The 21075-nt window shown below is 37.9% G+C and overlaps 1 protein-coding gene across 4 annotated transcripts in view; it reads left to right on the top strand.

Moving 5' to 3' along the window:
• The window catches only part of PATJ (PATJ crumbs cell polarity complex component), a 383451-nt gene that overhangs the window by 15926 nt on the left and 346450 nt on the right, over window positions 1–21075 (top strand). For all 4 annotated transcript variants that reach the window (XR_008715910.1, XM_055585657.1, XM_055585656.1 and 1 more), the window contains exons 2-7: window positions 6469–6525; window positions 6621–6787; window positions 8786–8980; window positions 10388–10527; window positions 18310–18505; window positions 20648–20776. Coding sequence is in view for 3 of the 4 variants with exons in the window: in XM_055585657.1 (XP_055441632.1) it covers window positions 6504–6525; window positions 6621–6787; window positions 8786–8980; window positions 10388–10527; window positions 18310–18505; window positions 20648–20776 (849 nt within the window). In the remaining variant the exon portion in view is untranslated. The remainder of the gene's footprint in view (window positions 1–6468; window positions 6526–6620; window positions 6788–8785; window positions 8981–10387; window positions 10528–18309; window positions 18506–20647; window positions 20777–21075) is intronic.

Genomic DNA, 21075 nt, shown 5'->3' with positions numbered 1-21075 from the left:
AGTCTGGAACACACAAAGAGAATCACAGAGTTGGGTAGAGAAGAGAAGCGGGAGGGAGGAGATAGAGGTGACCTGGTGGAGAAAAAGGAGAGTCCAAAGAGGGAGAGAGCAGTTAAGCCAGTAATCTTGCTCCCAAGTAAAAATGGTACTGAAGATTGGGTTCTTAAAGGTACAAAATTGATAACAAATACCAAAAGCAAAGATTAAAAATCTAGAGTAGAGGTTGGATTCTCAAAAATACAATATTAAAGGAAAAAACAAAGTCACAAAAATTATAAAATATGTATATATGAAGTTTGCTTTAAAAAATAGGGTCTTTTTTTTTGCAAAGTAATAGTAGGTTATAAAAATGAAATTAAAGGAGTAATAGAGGACTTAAAAATAAAATTTTTTTTTAAAAAAATTTAAAGAATGATAATAGTAAAAATATATCTAGGACTTTCTCTGGTGGTGTTGTGGACAGTGTGGGGTCAGTTCATTTTCAGATAGTTCCTTGAGCTGGCTTATATTTCTCAAGATCTATAGGCCCCTTCCTATGTAGTTGGTGCTAACTACAGGGTTTTAATCTATTGCACCTGTCACTTCCAAGGTGGTTCCCTCTGTTTGTTTTAGGTCCTTCTGTTTGCTGGTCTCTTCAGTGTCTAATTTCCGCCCTGACACAAGGAGGGGGTGGTGGACACTTTTTTAGGCTCACTTGTTCAGTTGTGCTGTGGGGAGGGAGGAACACTGCAAACAAATAACACTGGCGTGTGCTTGCAGTATCTCAGCCACAGTAGGTTTGCCCCCGCTCACAGCATGTGTGCTTTCCCTGTCTACACTGCTTAGGCTCTAGGTTGCTCTGCTGGGAACTGTCTGGGGCTGGCCCTGGTTTGTATGCACTTCCCAGGTCTAAGCCGCTCAGGTTCAGGTACTTGGGTACTCCACAAAGGCGCAGGCTCTGTTGGGCCTGCGTTTTGTACCCTTCCCGGTTCCAAGCATCTCAGGTGACCAGGTGCTTGGTCACCTGGCTTAACTGCTCTCTCCCTCTTTGGACTCTCCTTTTTCTCCACCAGGTCGCTGAGGTGACTTATCACCTCCCCCATTCCTGCCACTCGGTTTTCTGGGTGTACAACCAGTGCATCTTCTCAGGTGTGCCGTGTGTCTCTTCTGGGGAGCTGATCTCTGGCTGCAACCCTCCCGGCAGATGTTGACTGTCCAGAATCTCAAGAAGTCTTGGTTAGCAACAAAGCCTGCTTGCAGTTTGGTAGATGATGCTTCTCTGGGGCCGCAATTGCCCCCTTCCAGCTCTGGCTACCCTCACCTGCCTGTCTCTGTTGGGGGATGGGCCGGTCCGCAGCTGGCTAGCTCTGCTAAGTCCTTTGTTCTGTGAGCAGGCCTGGCGGTGTCTTAGGTTAGGGCTTTTTGCGTGGTAGCTATCCCACAGTCTGATTTGCTAGCCCAAGTTAGTTTCCTCAGATTGCCCTTGGGGCATTTAAGGCCCGGTCCTTACTCTAAGCAATGCAACCCATGCCTCCCTGCCCAGCCCCCGCTTGCTAGTGGCAGATGTGGGCATCTGCGCTGCTTCTCCGCTGGGAGTTACCGTTGGGCATGTAATCTGTGGGTTTTAATTATTTATTTATTTTTCCTCCCGGTTATGTTGCCCTCTGAGTTTCCAAGGCTAGCCACAGATTTGCCCGTGAGAGCGTTTCCTGGTGTTTGGGAACTTCTCTCTTTTTTAAGACTCCCTTCCCAGGACGGATCTCTGTCCCTACCTCTTTTGTCTCTCTTTTTATCTTTTGTATTTTTTCCTACCTCCTTTCGAAGACAATGGGCTGCTTTTCTGGGTGCCTGATGTCCTCTGCCAGCATTCAGAAGTTGTTTTATGGAATTTACTCAGCGTTCAAAGTGTTCTTTTGATGAATTTGTGGGAGAGAAAGTGGTTTCCCTGTCCTGTTTATCCGCCATCTTAGGACTGCCCCTGTTTCTGCTTTGTAGTATGCTGTCTAGGTTTGTCATAGCTTTTCTTCCAAGGAGCAAGTGTCTTTTAATTTCATGGCTGCAGTCACCATCTGCAGTGATTTTGGAGCCCCCCCCAAATAGTCTCTGACTGTTTCCATTGTTTCCTCATCTATTTGTGTGTGGTATACACCCTTGCAATTGTATATATATGCCTTACAATATAATTATCCTATTGTGTTGTCATTTTCTTGCTATATATATATCTTGATATCTCATTAGGCCATCTTAGCCATTTTGTCCCTTTTAGTTTTCAACTTATAAACATAATACATGATTTTTAAATTAAAAAACAGCCCTAGTATTTATAAAGTGTAGGTCTAATTTTTTATCTCCCCTTCCTCACTTCTTCCCATAACTTATCATCATTATTATATTGACTATCTTTCTAAATCTAGAAAACAATACATACACCAATATATATTATTTTCTTTAAAAAGGGGAAAATAGTTCATATATTCTGAAACTTATTGTTGTTCTTTTTCGGTGTGACTATTAGATAATGGGGCTTCCCAGGTGGTGCAGTGGTAGAGAATCTGCCTGCAAATGCAGGAGGTGTTAAGCTTTGATTCCTTGGGTCGGGAAGATCCCCTGGAGTAGGAAGTAGTAAACTATTCCAGTATCCTTGCCTGGAAAATTTTGTGGCCAGAGGAGCCTTGTGGGCTACATACAGTTCATGGGGCTGCAGGGTCAGACAGGACTGAGTGACTGAGCGCACATGCTTGGATTAGCTGGTATTCCTGTGTTAACACAAAGGGTTGAGTTGCCCTCCTGTGAATGAGAGCTCTTACCCAGCACCAAACCTTAATCGTGATTCTGAGTTTACAGGCAAGAAAGAGGAACACAGGAACTAGGCACGAAATTCCTTTCTGGAGGAGCCCCCAGCCAGTAGACATAGCTTCCAAAGAATGTCACCTTTTTATACTAGGACATATTATCAGATCAGATCAGATCAGTCACTCAGTTGTGTCCGACTCTTTGCGACCCCATGAATCGCAGCACGCCAGGCCTCCCTGTCCATCACCAACTCCCGGAGTTCACTCAGACTCACGTCCATCGAGTCAGTGATGCCATCCAGCCATCTCATCCTCTGTCGTCCCCTTCTCCTCCTGCCCCCAATCCCTCCCAGCATCAGAGTCTTTTCCAATGAGTCAACTCTTCGCATGAGGTGGCCAAAGTACTGGAGTTGCAGCTTTAGCATCATTCCCTCCAAAGAAATCCCAGGGCTGATCTCCTTCAGAATGGACTGGTTGGATCTCCTTGCAGTCCAAGGGACTCTCAAGAGTCTTCTCCAACACCACAGTTCAAAAGCATCAATTCTTCAGCGCTCAGCCTTCTTCACAGTCCAACTCTCACATCCATACATGACCACAGGAAAAACCATTGCCTTGACTAGACGGACCTTTGTTGGCAAAGTAATGTCTCCGCTTTTGAATATGCTATCCAGGTTGGTCATAACTTTCCTTCCAAGGAGTAAGCATCTTTTAATTTCATGGCTGCAGTCACCATCTGCAGTGATTTTGGAGCCCAGAAAAATAAAGTCTGACACTGTTTCCACTGTTTCCCCATCTATTTCCCTATCAGCATGCCTAAAATACCTCCTTACACTTAGATTGATGTTAAGTTACTTGTAAATGTATTTCTAACAGACTTTTACTGCAATTTTTAACAGACTTTTACTGATATTTTTAATGTGTCAAGTAAAATTCAACCTAGGAACGCATTATTTTTTGTTTTGTTTGGGGTTACTAGACCAGTTGTGAACAACATATACAGAAACATTTTCTTAAAGGAAGCCTCTTTGGTTTGGGGAATCCCAAGATTTATACTCCATTAGTTCCCCAAGTAGAAAATGTCTTTGTGATTACCTCCCATCTTTCAGCCAGCTATGCTCTATAAATCCATATGTTCTCATTATTATTTACAATAGCAATTAAGACAGATTAGGTATTTCCTGACATTTTAAAATTAGAGACTGTGTTATCTATTAAAACCTTTTAGCTTGTTTGCACGGAGGAGGTCTGGCATCAATCTGGGAATCCCTTGATGAAGGATTGAGCCACAGGCTTGCTGATAATCATTACCCACTCATTCCTGTTTCAATACATTTCAACCATATTCGTTATTTTAATGACTGATTTTGATAGTTTAATTTTTACAGGAGTTTTATTGTTAAAAGCAATGCAGCAAATGTGCTTGTACATCATCTGTGTGTCTTTTTGTCTCTCCTTTCTTTAGAAGAGACACTCAGAAGTTAATATTCTGAGTAGAAGAGAATATGAATTTAATATATTGATAGCTATTGCTCAGTCACTCTCCTAGAAGATTGTGCAGATTTATTTTCCCACCTGTTTTTCTATGACATCTGGGGTACAAGCTATTATTAGAAAAAAATGCCAATCTAATATAAAAAGTAGCACTTCATAGTTTTAGCTTGCTTTCTTTGATTTTGAGAGGTTGAGGTACAGTATTAATGACCACAAAGCTGCTCTTGTCCACTCCTGGGCTAAGTGCTGCTACAGAAAAGGACAGTGTCATTGTGACTACCCTTCCATTATTCACGTTTACCTGTCAGTGGGTAGTTTTAAGGGCTGCATAGTTGAGATGCTGAGCATATCAGAAGTTTTTCTGTGATGCTCTATTCACATGGAATCCAATGAATGTTTGAATGGAATATAGGAACCTTTTATCAATGCCAAAAGCATCTCTTACTGGTTTTTCATATGCTTTCTTGCTTAATGACCTTGAGTTAGAAGATAAAGATTGTGTTCAGAAGTGTATTTAGAGATGATGTAAGAACAGTTGGATTGTGTAGTACTCATATTTCTTAGATGGTTCATTTACAACAGTGTACCACTGTGAAAGTGATAAACTTTCATAGTGTATGTGATATGAAAGTATCACAGTGAAAGTGATCGCTATGGTTTGTTTTGTTTTGTTTTTGTTTAAGTGACCACTGTGAAAGTGCCATTTTCAACAAAGAAAAGGGTTTGCTAAAATCTTGAGGTTTTTTTTTTTTGGCTGTTCAGAATCTTTGTTGTTGTGCGGGCTTTTCTCTAGTTGTGGTGAGCAGGGATTACTCTAGTTGCAATGGGAAAACTTCTTATTGCCATGGCTTCTCTTGTTGCGGAGCACCGGCTCTAGGGCGCACAGGCTTCAATGGTTGCTGCGTGTGGGCTCAGAAGTTGCACGGCTCCCGGGCTCCAGAACACAGGCTCAGTAGTTGTGGTTCATGGGCTCAGCCACTCCAGGGCATGTGGGATCCTCCTGGCCCAGGGATTGAGTCTGTGTCCCTGCGTCGGGAGGTGGACTCTCCACCCTGAGTCACCAGGGAAGTATATATAACTTTTTGATTTTTGATTACATTTTAGGCTAGTTTGAGCAAATCATTGGAATCAAAAAAAAATTATCCATGGACAATGCCAGATTGGGTGATTATCATTTGATGACTAGTTTGGATTTTTTCCCCTAGTCTCTCTAGTATCTTCTTTATACGTTATTTGGATGTTCTTTTCCAGCCTAGGATCTCTCTCTCTTTTTTTCTTAATTAACTTTCTTTAAGTATAACTTGCATACAATAAAATATAACAAATATATAGGTCAATGAATTGTAATAAATGTACACATCTGTTTAAGCAATACTCCATTCAAAACACAGAACATTAAAAAAAAAAAAAAAAAAAAAGAACATTTCCATCACCCCAAAAAAGCTCCCTCAGGTATTTTCCTAGTCAACTGCTTTCCACTGTGCCCAGGCAATCATATCCTTGTTGGTTTGTTTCTTTTCCCTCAATACTGTTTTTGAGATTCATCTTTGTTGTGTGTGTCAGTAATGTTTTCTGTTTTTATTTCTGGATATTCTATTTTGTTTACATACCTTAATTGATTTATCTTTTAGTATGTTATTAGACATTTGGGTTTTTCTGGTTTGGGGCTTTTATAAATAAAAATGCTATGTTGTTGCTGTTTTTCGGCCACATCCTACAACTTGTGGGATCTTAGTTTCCTGACCAGGGGTTGAACTCCGGCCCTTGGCAGTGAAAACACCGAATCCTAACCACTGGACCACCAGGGAATTCCCTGAACATTTTTGCATAGGTCTTTTGTGGGCATATATTTTCACTTTTGGGTGAGTGTTTAAAAGTGGAAAAGTACTGGGTCATATAGTAAGTGTAGTTTTAACTTCCAAAAAACTGTCAGTTATTCAGAGTGTTTGTGCCATTTTACGTTCCTACTAGCAATGTTTCATAGTCCCAGTTACTTCATATTTTTGTCACCACTTACAATGATCTGTTTTGCTTTCTAGTTTTAGCCATTTTAGTGGCTGTGTATGGCTTTTAATTTGGATTTCTTGAATGAAATATTTTGATGGAGAATGTTCTTGAGGTTTTCTTTGACTTTTTTATAAGACTATAGAATTGTATACACTAATGGAAAGTAATTTTTCTGTTATATTTAAAATTTTTTCTTTAGGTTTCTTTAAAAGTGATTGAAGACAGTAATTCAAAATGCCTGAAAATCCTGCTACAGGTAAACTAGATATATACTTCTTTCACTAAATTAATTATTCAAAAATGGAATGTAAGGTGGGATTTAACTTGTACTCATTATTCTTTTTAAAAAAGATAAACTGCAGGTCCTGCAAGTTCTTGATCGCTTGAAAATGAAATTGCAGGAGAAGGGTGACACTTCACAGAATGAAAAGCTCTCTCTGTTTTATGAGACACTAAAGAGCCCCCTTTTCAACCAGATACTCACACTTCAACAGTCCATCAAGCAACTGAAGGGGCAAGTAAGTTACCCATCAAGGTTTTACCTGTTGCTATTATTCAAACCAGCAAAGAAAGATAGAAGGAGATAGATACAAACAGTCTACTCTTAATTCTGCAAAGAGGCTGTATTGGGACTTGTGTGCAGGTAGCATTGGCATAGATAGTTTAAAAATGTTGATAATAAGTTTTGTGTTTGGCTTTGGATTCTGTTTTTTATACTTATTTATGTAAAGGTCAGATGCTTTGAAAATTCTCAACATTTTCTTTAGAATTACAGGACACATAGCCCCTCTGCTTGGAGTGATGTTAATTAAGAGTTTTACCTGCTCTCCTGGTTGTTCTATTTTTGGTCAGGGGTGGCAAATTGGTTTTAAATCATCTATTCTAGAAGCTGAGCTTGAATAGTAGCTATCTTATAGATTAAATATGGGCAGAATTTTAAATGTAGTTAAAGATAATGTAGCAGAGTTGTTATGTGAAAATTAACAAAATTTGGGGAAAAAAAATGCTTTTTGCTGATAAACCAAAATGCCTATCCATAAATATTTAGCAAGTGATTTTTCTATAACTAACTAAGGATTAAATTCTGAACATATGTCTTTCTGTGAATTACTTTCTCTAGATCAAAATTTATACCAGAATTTTAGCACTCCCCATATTGAAGCTTCTGTATTCTCTGATAATGTAATGAGTACATCACAGCAGTGAATGCTATTGGTGGCAATAGAAGTTGGGAAAGATCACTACAAATCTATCACTCATACTGGACTAAAATTGGACTTAAGCAACTGTTCCATCATAATAACAATCTTTTATGTTTATTTAGTGCGCAGTATCATATTTTATTCATTCAGCTATAAACTCCATGTGATTTTTCATATCTGTGTTTTCATAGAGTTTTTATGGGTATTGATTTTTTTCTGTGAGTCTTATGACATTTGTTCCTGATATTTCCTTTGTTCTATTGTGTTGGTACTTGTATCAGCGAGTCGTATTTTTAAATCAGTCAATTAATTAATTTGGTTGCACCATGAGGCATGACAGATTTTAGTTCCCTGACCAGGGATTGAACCCATGCTCCCTATATTGGGAGTGCAGAGTATTAATCTTAACCACTGGACCAACAGGGAAGTCCCTCAGCCAATGATATTTTAGAAATTAACCTCTATTTTTCTTTTTCCTTAATTACTGAATCCCCCCAGCTTTTTTTTTTTTTTCCCCAACTAGTGTTTAAGTGGCTTTGCAATACATTTGCTACTAATGGGCAGATTATTTAATCCCTGTGTGCTTCAGTTTCCATGTTCACAAAATGAAATAAGAGTATCTCTAGGGCTATTGTAAAGACTAAGTGAGATACTGTATAAGAGTTTGGGTATAGTATTTTACTTATAGCAAGCACTTAATAAATGCTGAGTTACCTTTGAATATACTACCTGCAGATCTTTTGTGTTTCCCCACATGGAAATGTATGAAAGTGAAAGTTAGTCGCACAGGTGCCTCCAACTCTTTGCGATCCCTTGGACTGTAGCCTGCCCTACTCCTCTGTCCATGGAATTCTCCAGGCAAGAGTACAGGAGTAGGTTGCCATTTCCTTCTCCAGGGGATCTTCCTGACCCAGGGATCAAACCCAGGTCTCCTACATTGTAGGCAGATTCCTTACCAACTGAGCCACTGAAATGTATAGATAAATGCAGAAGGGCTCAGCATCTCACATGCATGTTTATGTGACTGGACATGTCTGTGTATGTAAAGTATAATGAGCTATATTACATGCTATATTAACCTGAGGTAACGGTAGAAGGCAGGAAATGAGAATAAGTTAAACATTTTGTATAATACTAAATAAAACATTTATAGCCTTATAAGCACAGATTCATGTATCTGTATCTTATTTCTTTCACAGGTATATATTTAGCATGCCATTATACATGTGAGAGATAAAATATAATATTTAGTAAATAGAAATACTTCTTGTCTGTAGGTTTCTGTTGATAATTCTCTCTTTTTTTCTCCAACAGCTCAGCCATATACCCTCAGATTGTTCAGCCAACTTTGATTTTTCTAGGAAAGGGTTATTGGTATTCACGGATGGTGCCATTACTAATGGGAATGCCCACAGGTCTTCTAATAACTTGACTGTATCTGGGTTATTTTCTTGGGCTCCAAAGTCAGGAAATGAAGATTTTAACTCAGTCATCCAACAGATGGCCCAGGTAAAGTTATATCTTGTCAAGGGACTATTTAGCTTTATTTCTCTTGTTGGAGGTTAAAAAGAAACCTACACTCACACTTTTTGCTTCTAAAATGTGTTACTCTGTGTTTTGTTTGCTTGTGTTTTTATATTGTTAGGAGGAGTTGGTACTATTTTCTAATCTGTGAGTTGGTAATTTGTTTAAAATTACATAAGAAAAATATCCGCGTGCCTGGTGAGGATAGTTTTTAAGACAATGACTCCAGTCTGACACATCTGTACACTTGTAAGGAAAGAGATTCTCACAGTTTTGCTCATAGAAGGAAAAATAATGTGTCTGTGGAAATGATATAATTCCTTTGAAATTATTTTAAATTTTATATCAAAACAGAATTAATGGGGGTTAGAACTAATATAATTTGGAAAATCTAGTATATATAATTTGGAAATCTAGTATATATAATTTATAGTATATATAAAATCCAAATGTAATTTGGAAAATTATAATTTGGAAAGTCTAGGAAAACATTTGAAAGTGTAATCCCATTTCATCCTTAGTATCTATTAAAATCAAATGATAGACAGTTGAATTTTTAGATGTGCTAGTTTCCTTTATTCACCTTGCCTTCTAACAAGTACCCTAAAAAATGGAACTTGGGTTTGAAAGTTAAAAAGAATCTATTTAAGGTGTGATAGTTAAATAATGTTCTACACCTAATTCCTTTTTTGATCTAATTGCTCTATCCCCTTAATTTGACTAATAATATTTTTATGTGATGCTTTTATTAGTTGATTACGTTTGTGAAGTTCTCATGTAATAAATGCAATTAATTATTCACCAAAGCAATAAAATACTTGTTTGTCACAGGTAGCCCCATTTGAATGGCCTTTCTGTAATCTTTTGAATTAGCCTAATAAAATATTAATTTATCACAATAGAATTAGAAACAGAACCCTAAAAAATGCAGCTGATTCTCATTTAGGTCTCAACACTAGAACATTTTTTGATAAGTCTAGTTTACTTTTCTTATTTAAAAATAAGAATATTTTGCTTCAAGAGAATTTAGAGAAATTCATTATAAAAAGTAATTTAGAATTTACTATGGGAAAATACATTTTTTCTCAGGAATTTTCATCTAGCTTGGGATTCGTCTCATACTGTGAATGAAGTGTGAAAATATCTCTCCAATTCCCTGAGGTTGCAGAACAGTGCACATGCCCCCTTATGTTCTACTGAAAATAATCAAGTGAGAGGATTTCCAGAAATAAATAATTTATTACTGAAATGCTGAGTTTATTTGGTTTCCTAGAAATGACTTAAGAGAAGCTGTTTGGGGGCTATTTACAAAGTAGAAATGTTAGTTCCTTAGAAAGGGCAGGTTGGTTAAATGTAAATTTCATTGACTTTTTTTAAATCCCCCTTCATTAGGGCCGGCAAATCGAATACATAGATATAGAACGGCCTTCAACTGGAGGCCTTGGATTCAGTGTGGTGGCCCTTAGAGGTCAAAATCTGGGAGAAGTGGACATCTTCGTGAAGGAAGTGCAGCCAGGGAGTATAGCTGGCAGGTGAGGAAGCGTGTTCATTTGCTTTTTGCTAATTTTTTCCTAACAATTCTGAAAACATTAAGGAGAATAAGGAAATAGTCATACCAGAACAGTTAACAAGAGCAGCTAACGCTTTCCTCTTCTTATGCATTTTTCAGGCCTTTTGCATATATTCTCACATATACTTGTGGCATCAGTGTGGCTAATAGTATCATTATTCCATTTTATAGATGTGAATGTTCAGAGAAGTTCAGTGGTTTCCCTATAGTCACAGAGCTATTAATGCTGGAACCATGATGTGATTCTCAGACTGTCTGATAGCAAAGCTCATGTTCTTTCCGTTCCATCACACTCTCTCACAACTGAATGTGATACAGCAATGGTTTGATCAGTAAGATGGGCATATTGAAATTTACATTCTACATATTATGTTATTTATTAAACTTGAGATTGTAACAACTTGTTTATTGGTCATAACATGCTGTTTATTTCACTTATTATCAACAAAAATCCCTCTGAAGTCTATGTGATTCCCCCTCTGCACTTGTGCCCGAGTTTTATTTTTTAAGTGTTATGTGTAAGACTTGTATTTTGTCTCTACTTGATTTCAGCTCTTTTGTTTATTACTTATTTAAAAAGCACACTATTCATTATATTATTACTTTTAAAAAATATATATTAGTATTACTGTTGCCTGTTAGAAAGCTAGCAGCAGTAGCATGACTATTACAGAAAATTCAGTCAATAATATACTTTTGGATTCACGTTATCCATGTATTGGGGGTCAGTTCTAATCTCCTCAACTGAAAATTCAGAAATGATGGATTTTTATGACCTTTGTACCTTTATTCTACAATCTAATGGAGCATTTCCTGAAGTTTGTTGTGAGGAGTTATAGCAGTAGTCAGCTATATATTTATTTTATAATATGCATTTATTTTCGTCTGGCTTCTTTTGTTCAATATTATGTTTGTGAAATTCATCAACATGGTCGATTGTAGCACTTCATTCATTTTCATTGTTGTATAGTATTCAACTATACAAATACACTGTGATATATTCATCCATTACACTTAATTTTTTTTTTAATTTGTTTTTCATTGTGCTGGGTGTTTGTTACTGCATCTGGGCTTTCTCTAGTTGTGGCGAGCAGGGGCCACTCTTCGTTGGGGTTCGTGGACTTCTCATTGTGAGGGCTTCTCTTGTTGCAGAGCATGGGCTCTAGATCACACAGGCTCAGTAGTTGTGGTGTACAAGCTTGGTTGTCCTGACATGTGGGATTTTTCTAGACCAGGGATCGAACCTGTGTCCCTGCACTGGCAGGTGGATTCTTAACCATTGGACCACCAGTGAAGTCCAGTAGTCAGTTATATTTGAGAAACTCAATCCTCTGTTTGGAGATTAGTTATACATACTTCAGTTCAGTTCAGTTGCTCAGTTGTATCCGACTCTCTGCGACCCCATGAATCGCAGCAGCCAGGCCTCTCTGTCCATCACCAACTCCCGGAGTTCACTCAGACTCACGTCCATCGAGTCAGTGATGCCATCCAGCCCTTCTCGGTCGTCCCCTTCTCCTCCTGCCCCCAATCCCTCCCAGCATCAGAGTCTTAGAATAGTCATATAATTTATTTTGTCCAAGTTGGGACATTTTGGAGAGTTAGAGGCTGTGCCATTAATATGACACTGAGACTGGAGGTATAATTAGGACTATTCTGGCAAACCTCGGCAATCCAGGGTAAACTGGACTTAGAGTCACTTGACAGTGGCTTCTTTAAGGCTGTGAACTCCCTTGATAAAAAGCCTACTTAACTTTGATTGACTCAGATTTTCTTTTTAATTTTTTTTGACTTAAGAATCATTATTGGGATATAATTCATATAATGTGAACGTCACCATCTTGGGATATATAATTCAGTGGTTTTAGGGTATTTTCAATGTTGTTAACCATTTTGTGGTGCATTCTTACATCTCAATTACTCTGTACTAATAGGTCTGTAAGTACAACATGAGGTGAGCACTTCAGAAAAGAGGAGTTTCATATTTGAGTGTGTAAAGACTTGTCACCACAGCTAAGTAGTCAGGGAGCTTCCCAGAAGCAACGGTGCTTAAGGGAAATTTGAGAGGCAACAGTGGAGTCTCCAGAGGGCAGAAGGTGCCTGGGAGAGGAATAGATACTTCACCTATAGCCCTGAGAAGCGGTGGAACACGGCTCATATCTTAGGAGTGTGTCTGGTGTTTATCTGATGTGGTAGCTTAGTGCAAGGCAGTGCAAGAAATCTCTAGAGAGAGGTAGAGGCCAGCCATGCAAGACCTTCTGGATCATTTTAAATGGTCTTTCTTTCTTCTGAGGATTCTCCACATAAAACTGTGTTATATCAGGAGCTTACTGAACATCCTTTGGCTCTTGAAGTCATGGAAATCCATTATTTCTGAATGTTGCAGTGGAGAGAAAAGAACTGGTCTCACCTTGAATGCAAAGTGTGAATTTATTTATATATATATAGTATGAGAGAGTTAAATTATAAATAATAGTAGGAGTAAAATGAGTTCAGCTTTAAAATGTATCAAAATAATATTTTCCAGAAGACTTCTGCAGTTTGTTTATTTTGGGTTGAGTTTATATTCCCTAGGCAGATACTGACTGGAAAGAAATGAGATGTCCTAGAAGTCTATTGGGTAGAGGAAAAGGTAGATTAAAATAGAATTGATTTCCAGAAAATAGAAAATTTTAGTGTGAGTAAATTAAGGACCAACGTATTGCAAAATGAGTTAATAATATATCAGGGTCAAAAAGATTCAAGAGTAACTTGTTCATTTGGGATTAATTAAGAAATTTCCCTTAATGAGTAAGCTGTGAGTAGGAATTTAGGTGAAGAAGTTAGACGAAGGAGGATGTGGGAGATGGGAAAATGGAAGGTGATTCCTGGATATTGTCCTGGAGTGGTCATATTTAAAAATAAATGTTCCTAAAAAAAAAAAAAAGATTTCTTCAGGACTAGGGAGAAGTTCACAAGCAACATTTTCAATGTTAAAAAATATATATTTCAAAATTATGAAAATCATTATGTAAGTAATACATGGCTATAATATAAAATATAGAAATATATTAACTCCTCCTACCCACCAAAAAGCTCCTGGACTTTGAGTACCCTGAGACAACTCCTACCCACCAAAAAGCTCCTGGACTTTGAGTACCCTCAGACAACTGTAGGAAACGCATTGGAATGTTTTTTTTGGCTGCACCGTGTCACTTGCGTGATGTTAGTTTCCCAACTAGAAATTGAACCCAGGCCACAGCACTGAAAGTGCTGAGTCCTAACCACTGGACTGTCAAGAAATTCACTAGAACATTTTCTTTTTATAAAGGCAGGTCTTAAAGTATGTACAATTTTATATCATATTGTTGTTCTCTAATATAAGCCTTTCCTAATATAATAAAAGGATATATATAAGCAACATTTTTAATGCAATGTGACCTATTTTAAGAGCCACTCACAATTTTGGCATCAAAAATGAAATAACTAGTTTGTTAGTTCCAAGCTGCTGCTGCTGCGGCTAAGTCGCTTCAGTCGTGTCCGACTCTGTGCGACCCTGTAGACGGCAGCCCACCAGACTCCCCCGTCCCTGGGATTCTCCAGGCAAGAACACTGGAGTGGGTTGCCATTTCCTTCTCCAGTGCAGGAAAGTGAAAAGTGAAAATGAAGTCGCTCAGTCGTGTCCGACTCTTAGCGACCCCTTGGACTGCAGCCTACCAGGCTCCTCCATCCATGGGATTTTCCAGGCAAGAGTACCAAAGGAGAGTATAAAACATCTCAGTCCCTCTTCTCAGGAAACTTAAAATCTAGTAGGGAAGGATGTAGCTAGCTCTGTGGACAGTGTACTTAGTAAAAATGAATGCTTAATGAGTGATAAGCAAGTAGCTCAGAGCATCATGATAATGAGGTGAGTGATGAAGAGACAGGAGACAGAAGCAAAGACACTTTGTTGCAACATGGAGGGTGGATTGAATTTGGCTGAGTGGAGTGGAAGGGCATTAGAGATAGAGAAAACCATTTACACAAAAGCAGGAAATACCAGACATGTTTGAGAGGAAAAGAGTAGATCAGGATAGTTAGAAAAGGGGTTTATATATAGAGAGAGGAAGCCAAGTTGGAAGAGTACTTTGGGGCCAAATGTAGTGGCCTTTGAATACCAGTCAAGTTTACATTGTGTCCTAGAGGTCAGGTGCTACTGAATTCTGGTCCTTGATGAAGTTTTGCTGAATCTGCTGCTGTGACCTGAGAAAAGCATAAGGGTGATATAATGAATTTTCATAATTCTAAATTTATGAATTATACTTGTCTGTTCTGAGATGATCCTTTCTCAGAGAGATTTTTACTTTTGAAGGTTAAAGAAATTCTTTTATGAAACAGTCATGACAAAATTCTTTCCTTTGACGCTCCTTCCCTGGTGGCTCAGATGGTAAAGCATCTGCCTATGATGCGGGAGACCCGGCTTAGATCCCTGGGTCGGGAAGATCCTCTGGAGAAGGAAATGGCAACTCACTCCAGTACCCTTGCCTGGAAAATCCTGTGGATTGAGGAACCTGGTGGGCTACAGACCCTGGGGTTGCAAAGAGTTGGACACAACTGAGCATCTTTGCTTCACTGGCCAACAACCATAGACAGTCATTATATACTTTTGAGATGAGAAATACCAGCACAGTTCAGTTCAGTTCAGTCGCTCAGTCGTGTCCAGCTCTTTGTGACCCTACGGACTGCGGCACGTCAGGCCTCCCTGTCCATCACCAACTCCTGGAGTTTACTCAAACTTGTGTCCATTGAGTCAGTGATGCCATCCAACCATCTAATCCTCTATAGTCCCCTTCTTTTCCCACCTTTCCCAGCATCAGGGTCTTTTCAAATGAGTCAGCTCTTAGCATCAGGTGGCCAAGGTATTGGAGTGTCAGCTTCAACATCAGTCCTTCCAATGAATATTCAGGACTGATTTCCTTGAGGATCGACTGGTTGGATCTCCTTGCAGATTCAGCACAGGAGAGCCTAGAAAAATAAACCTTGAGGAATTTTGCAAGTCAGGCTTTAGGTATTAGATATGGATCTCAGTTAGATGGTTGACATTGAGAATAGAAAGGAGAGATGGGTGGATACAACAGAGATAAAGATAAGGAACTGTTGAAATAATGAAGAGGAGGAGGGGTGTTTAGGAGATAATGAAGTCATATATTGTAAACCAGAGTAAATCCTACTCTTAGTATGTACTTTAGGATGGGGAACACATGTATACCTGTGGCGGATTCATTCTGATATTTGGCAAAACTAATACAATTATGTAAAGTTTAAAAATAAAATAAAATAATAAAAAAAAAGAAGTTACAGAGTATGGTTTACAGTCAGACTCTTTAGATAAGATGCTAAACTCCCTTTAATTTCTTACATGTAAAATTTAACTAAAGTACTTTAAAAGGTGATTATAAAGACTAAAGTAGATAATGCCTGTAAAGCATTTAGCAGAGTTTCTGGCTCCTAATAAGTGCTCAATAAATATTAACTATATTGAACATTTCTGGAGGAGGGCATGGCAAGCCAGTCCAGTATTATTAGATACTTGAGTATTCAGGACTGATTTCCTTGAGGATTGACTGGTTTGAACTCTTTGCAGTCCAAGGGACTCTCAAGAGTCTTCTCCAACATCATAGTTCAAAAGCATCAATTCTTTGGTGCTCAGCTTTCTTTATAGTCCCACTCTCACATCCATACAAGACTACTGGAAAAACCATAGCTTTGACTAGATGGACCTTTGTTGGTAACCAGTACTCTTGCCTAGAAAATTCCATGGTTGGAGGAGCCTGGTGGGCTACAGTCCATGGGGTCACAAAGAGTCAGACACGACTGAGTGACTTCACTTTCTTTGTTGGTAAAGTAATGTTTCTGCTTTGTAATATGCTGTCTATGTTTGTCATAGCTTTTCTTCCAAGAAGCAAGTGTCTTTTAATTTCATGGCTGTGGTCAACATGTGCAGTAATTTTGGAGCCCAAGAAAATAAAGTCTCTCACTGTTTCCATTGTTTCCCCATCTATTTGCCATGAAGTGATGGGACTGGATGCCATGATCATAGTTTTCTAAATGCTGAGTTTTTAGCCAACTTTTTCACTCTTCTCTTTCATTTTCATCAAGAGGCTCTAGTTCATTTTCTGCCATAAGGGTGGTGTCATCTGCATATCTGAGGTTATTAATATGTCTCCCAGCAATCTTGATTCCAGCTTGTGCTTCATCCAGCCCAGCATTTCGCATAATGTACTTTGCTTATAAGTTAAATAAGCAGGGTAACAATATACAGCCTTGACCTACTCCTTTCCCGATTTGGAACCAGTCTGCTGTTGATGTCCAGTTCTAACTATTGCTTCTTGACCTGCATACAGATTTCTCAGGGGGAAGGTCAGGTGGTCTGGTATTCCCATCTCTTGAAGAATTTTTCAGTTTGTTGAGACCCACACAGTCAAAGGCTTTAGCGTATTCAATAAAGGAGAAGTAGATATTTTTCTGGAACTCTTTTGCTTTTTTGATGATCCAACGGATGTTGGTAATTTGATTTCTGGTTCTGCCTTTTCTAAATCCAGCTTGAACATCTGGAAGTTCATGGTTCATTGGTTCATGTGCCAAGCCTGGCTTGGAGAATTTTGAATATTACTTTGCTAGCGTGTGAGATGTGTACAATTGTGCGATAGTTTGAGCATTCTTGGACTTTGCCTTTCTTTGGGATTGGAATGAAAACTGACCTTTTCCAGTGCTGTGGCCTGGAATTTGGCTGAATTTTCCCAATTTGCTGGCATATTGAGTGCAGCACTTTCATAGCATCGTCTTTTAGGATTTGAAATAGCTCAACTGGAATTCCATCGTCTCCACTAGCTTTGTTCGTAGTGATACTTCCTACATAGTCTACTGGAGAAGGGAATGGCAAACCACTTTAATATTCTTGCTTTGAGGACAAATGTATACCCATGGCTGATTCATGTTGATGTATGGCAGAAACCAATTAAAATAAATTAATTAAAAAATATTAACTATAATAGCGCTTTTTTCCCTTAAGATTTTGCTGATTTCTTTTTTTAAAAATCCTGTTTTCCTTGGTTAGCAGTTGGGGATTGATGATGGGAAGGAGATAAGGGCTCAGATATAGATTTGGAAATAATCTCTCTTGCTTTTCAAGGAGAGTTTAGCTTCTATTGACAAATGTTGGAGAAGTAAGGGACAATGGAGATGGGGTGAATCTGCTAGAGTGGAGGTTATTGGTGACCATATAGCCCTATATTGGTACATGCAGAAGTCAGATTGGAAGGAGTTCAGGGGTACAGGGTGGTGCCGCAATGAGGACAATGCCTATACTTGCAAAACTTTAGCACTGGGGCCCTATACATTCTTTTTGCTTATTTTCCAGCCAAATGGCTTTTAAAATGGTGTGGTGTGTAGGGATGCACTACTTAATTGCTTAATTAGCTAATAAGTGCTTTGATGAAAAGCACTCTGAAGAGCTCTGTTACATTATGCAATTAAATATTTCAATAATTGTATTAAGTGAAGTAGTACCATAAGGTATAAACTACTTGAATAATACATCTTGAAAATCAGGCTCTTTGGATGGGAGGGGAGTTTGGGGGAGAATAGATACATGTATGTGTATGGCTGAGTCACTTTGCTGTCCACCTGAAACTATTACAACATTGTTAATCGGCTGTACTCCAATATAAAATAGAAAGTTAGGAAAATCTGGCTGTTATATCACTTAATATTTTCTTCTATCATCAAGGGATCAAAGGTTAAGGGAAAATGATCAAATATTGGCTATTAATCACACGCCACTGGATCAGAACATTTCCCACCAGCAAGCAATTGCATTGTTACAAGAAACCACTGGATCTTTGCGTCTAATCGTGGCCAGGGAGCCAGTCCACACAAAAAGCAGCATTTCTACTAGCCTACCTGATGCAAATCTGCCTGACACAGTGAGTTACAAATTTGGAAAAATCCTTAATTTTGAATCATACCTTTGTTTTTTAATAAGTGTAAAGATATTTAGAAGATGTCATTTTACTTGTCATAGTTCAAGAAAGATTACATCTCCAAAGACAGCATTAGCATGTTAAACAGGATAGTTGATGAACAGTTTTTGTCGTGTTTTTCAGTGTCCTCTGATTCTCCTTGTTTAAGGTTTTTATTTAATGTAGGGGGTAATTTATAGTATTGGGTGTAATTTGTTTGGTAATGGAAGGAGTTCCTTGGTCATGTAACCACTTAACTAATTAAGCTAGGAGTTTTTATTAGAGATTTACTATGAGTATCTTAAGATTTGGTTATTTGCCTTAAAAATATTATTTTTATAAGTTGAATTTTTTATGCCTAGATTATGGATACTGCAAAATTACAGAATTTTTTTTTTTTTATATGTAAGGATGTGTACTGAACAATTTAAAAGAATGAAAGTTTAAAAAAAAAAGAATAAAAGTTTATGTTCCTTTGGGAATCTTTAAACTTGCTTTGTAACATTTCACAGATTTTGACCTGCATCTTCAGAAAACGATCTAATAAATCTTATTTTCTTATAACACTAAGTGCTGGCTGATTTATTTAATTTTCATTCATTAGGAAAAAGAAAAAATAGACTTTCTGGGTACAGTACAAGGTCACAACACTAATGTACAGACATTTTCCCTATTGTAATCAGTAATATTTATGCAACACAATTTACATAATAAATGGAATGAACAAAGTGGGAAGTTGCTTAGCACAGTGGTTAAGAATAAGGAGTCCGGTATCAGGCTAAGGTGGGTTCAAGTCCAGCTCTTACTTCATAACTGAGTCTTACTGGGCAAATGCTTTGAGTTCTCCACACCTCAGTTGCATCATTTGTTGCTTGGAAGTAATAACAAAGTGTCTAGTTCATAGAGATGTCCTCTAGTTCCCAGAGATGTTGTGAGGATTAAATGAAACTGCATTAAATGTGAGGCTTAAATGAGAATGCATATTAACTGCTGTCCCTAATTCAGGCATTTTTAGCAAACATTGTTGCTTCCTGGATACTAGATATTGTTCCAGGTGTGAATCTATTAGATATCCCTGATAACTCTGGTTATTTTTAACATTGTGTAATAACTTTCCAATTTAGTATAATAGAAAAACTAAATATGTCCTAATGTCTTGAGGGGTAGACTTTTGCCCTGCAGGTGGATTATGTGGATTTAATGTATACTTCTGATGGAGCCTGCTGTTAGAGGAAAAATGCTTATGTCTTTTAGTCTGATTTGTATAATCCTTTGCCAATATCTTCAGTTGGGTCTACATTTCTTCTTCAGAGTCTCTTCAATCATTCTGGTCACTCTGTCCTTCTCACCATCTTATGCTTCACACTGCTGCCAGATTCTTTCTAAATCACTGTTTTGCTCCTGTTGTTTCCTCTTCTAAAACCTTCATTTATTCTCCTTATCTAAGCCTAGCTTTGTTCTTAAATTTCCCTTTTGCTTGAATGTATTTTTTCTTTGTAGAGCAATTAAAATGCTGCCTTTTCCTTGAAAGTGTTAGTCGCTCAGTCATGTCCAACTCCTTGCTACTCCATGGACTATAGCCCCTGAGGCTCCTCGGGCCATGGAATTCTCCAGGCAAGAATACTGGCATGGGTTGCCTTTTTTCCTTGAAGTCTTTCATAATTTTTCATTGGATTTGACCTCTTGTCTCTATAGCCCTCCCATCTTTATAATATTTTATTATTCTCTTTTAATTCAGATAAACACATGTTTATTGGTTCCTATTAGGTGATTGGCACTGTGCTAGGTATCAGACATAGACAGGGGAATGAGGCAGTGTGTTTCTGTCTGCTTGGAGCTACAGTGTCTTATGAACCAATATTCTGTCTTATATTTTAATTGTTTATGTTTTAGTTTACCTCTCCACCAGATTATAAAATCCTTAAGAGGATCTCTGATCCTATAGAAATCATCTCTGAGTCACTAGAAAGTTGACTTGATTAATTACATGAATGAATATTAATTTTTTTTTGGTGTATCTGTTACTCTAATAATTACTATATTGGTAAGCAATGAATGTATGTGTTTTTACTAAAACTTTGGTTTTTGCTTGCTATCACTTTGTAGATTCGTTGGGGCCATATTGAAGATGTTGAGCTCATTAATGATGGCTCTGGATTAGGTTTTGGAATCGTTGGGGGAAAATCAAGTGGTGTCGTTGTAAGAACTATAGTTCCTGGAGGATTAGCAGATCGAGTAAGTTGACCTTCTTTGATTTCATTTTGGTTTTATACAATTTAAATTGTATGACTTAAAATGTAATTATGTAACATGGGTTACTAGAATTATGATTCTGTGACCAGAACTTAAGGATAGCTAAAAATGTTTTTTTCTGTAAGTGTTAATGTGTACTCACTCTGCTTTATTTTAAAAAGCTCCTAAATCAACATTTTTGGGTGTGTCTGTATGGGGTTTTTTTTTGCCCTGTGATTGACAGTCATCTTGACTCAATCAAAAGACAATATTTTTTATTGAAAGGAATCATTAATGGGTAT

The sequence above is a fragment of the Bubalus kerabau genome, chromosome 6 (assembly GCF_029407905.1).
Source record: "Bubalus kerabau isolate K-KA32 ecotype Philippines breed swamp buffalo chromosome 6, PCC_UOA_SB_1v2, whole genome shotgun sequence".
NCBI lineage: Eukaryota > Metazoa > Chordata > Mammalia > Artiodactyla > Bovidae > Bubalus > Bubalus kerabau.
Note: the sequence above shows the minus strand (reverse complement) of the source record. Positions and strands in the feature narration are given on the sequence as shown.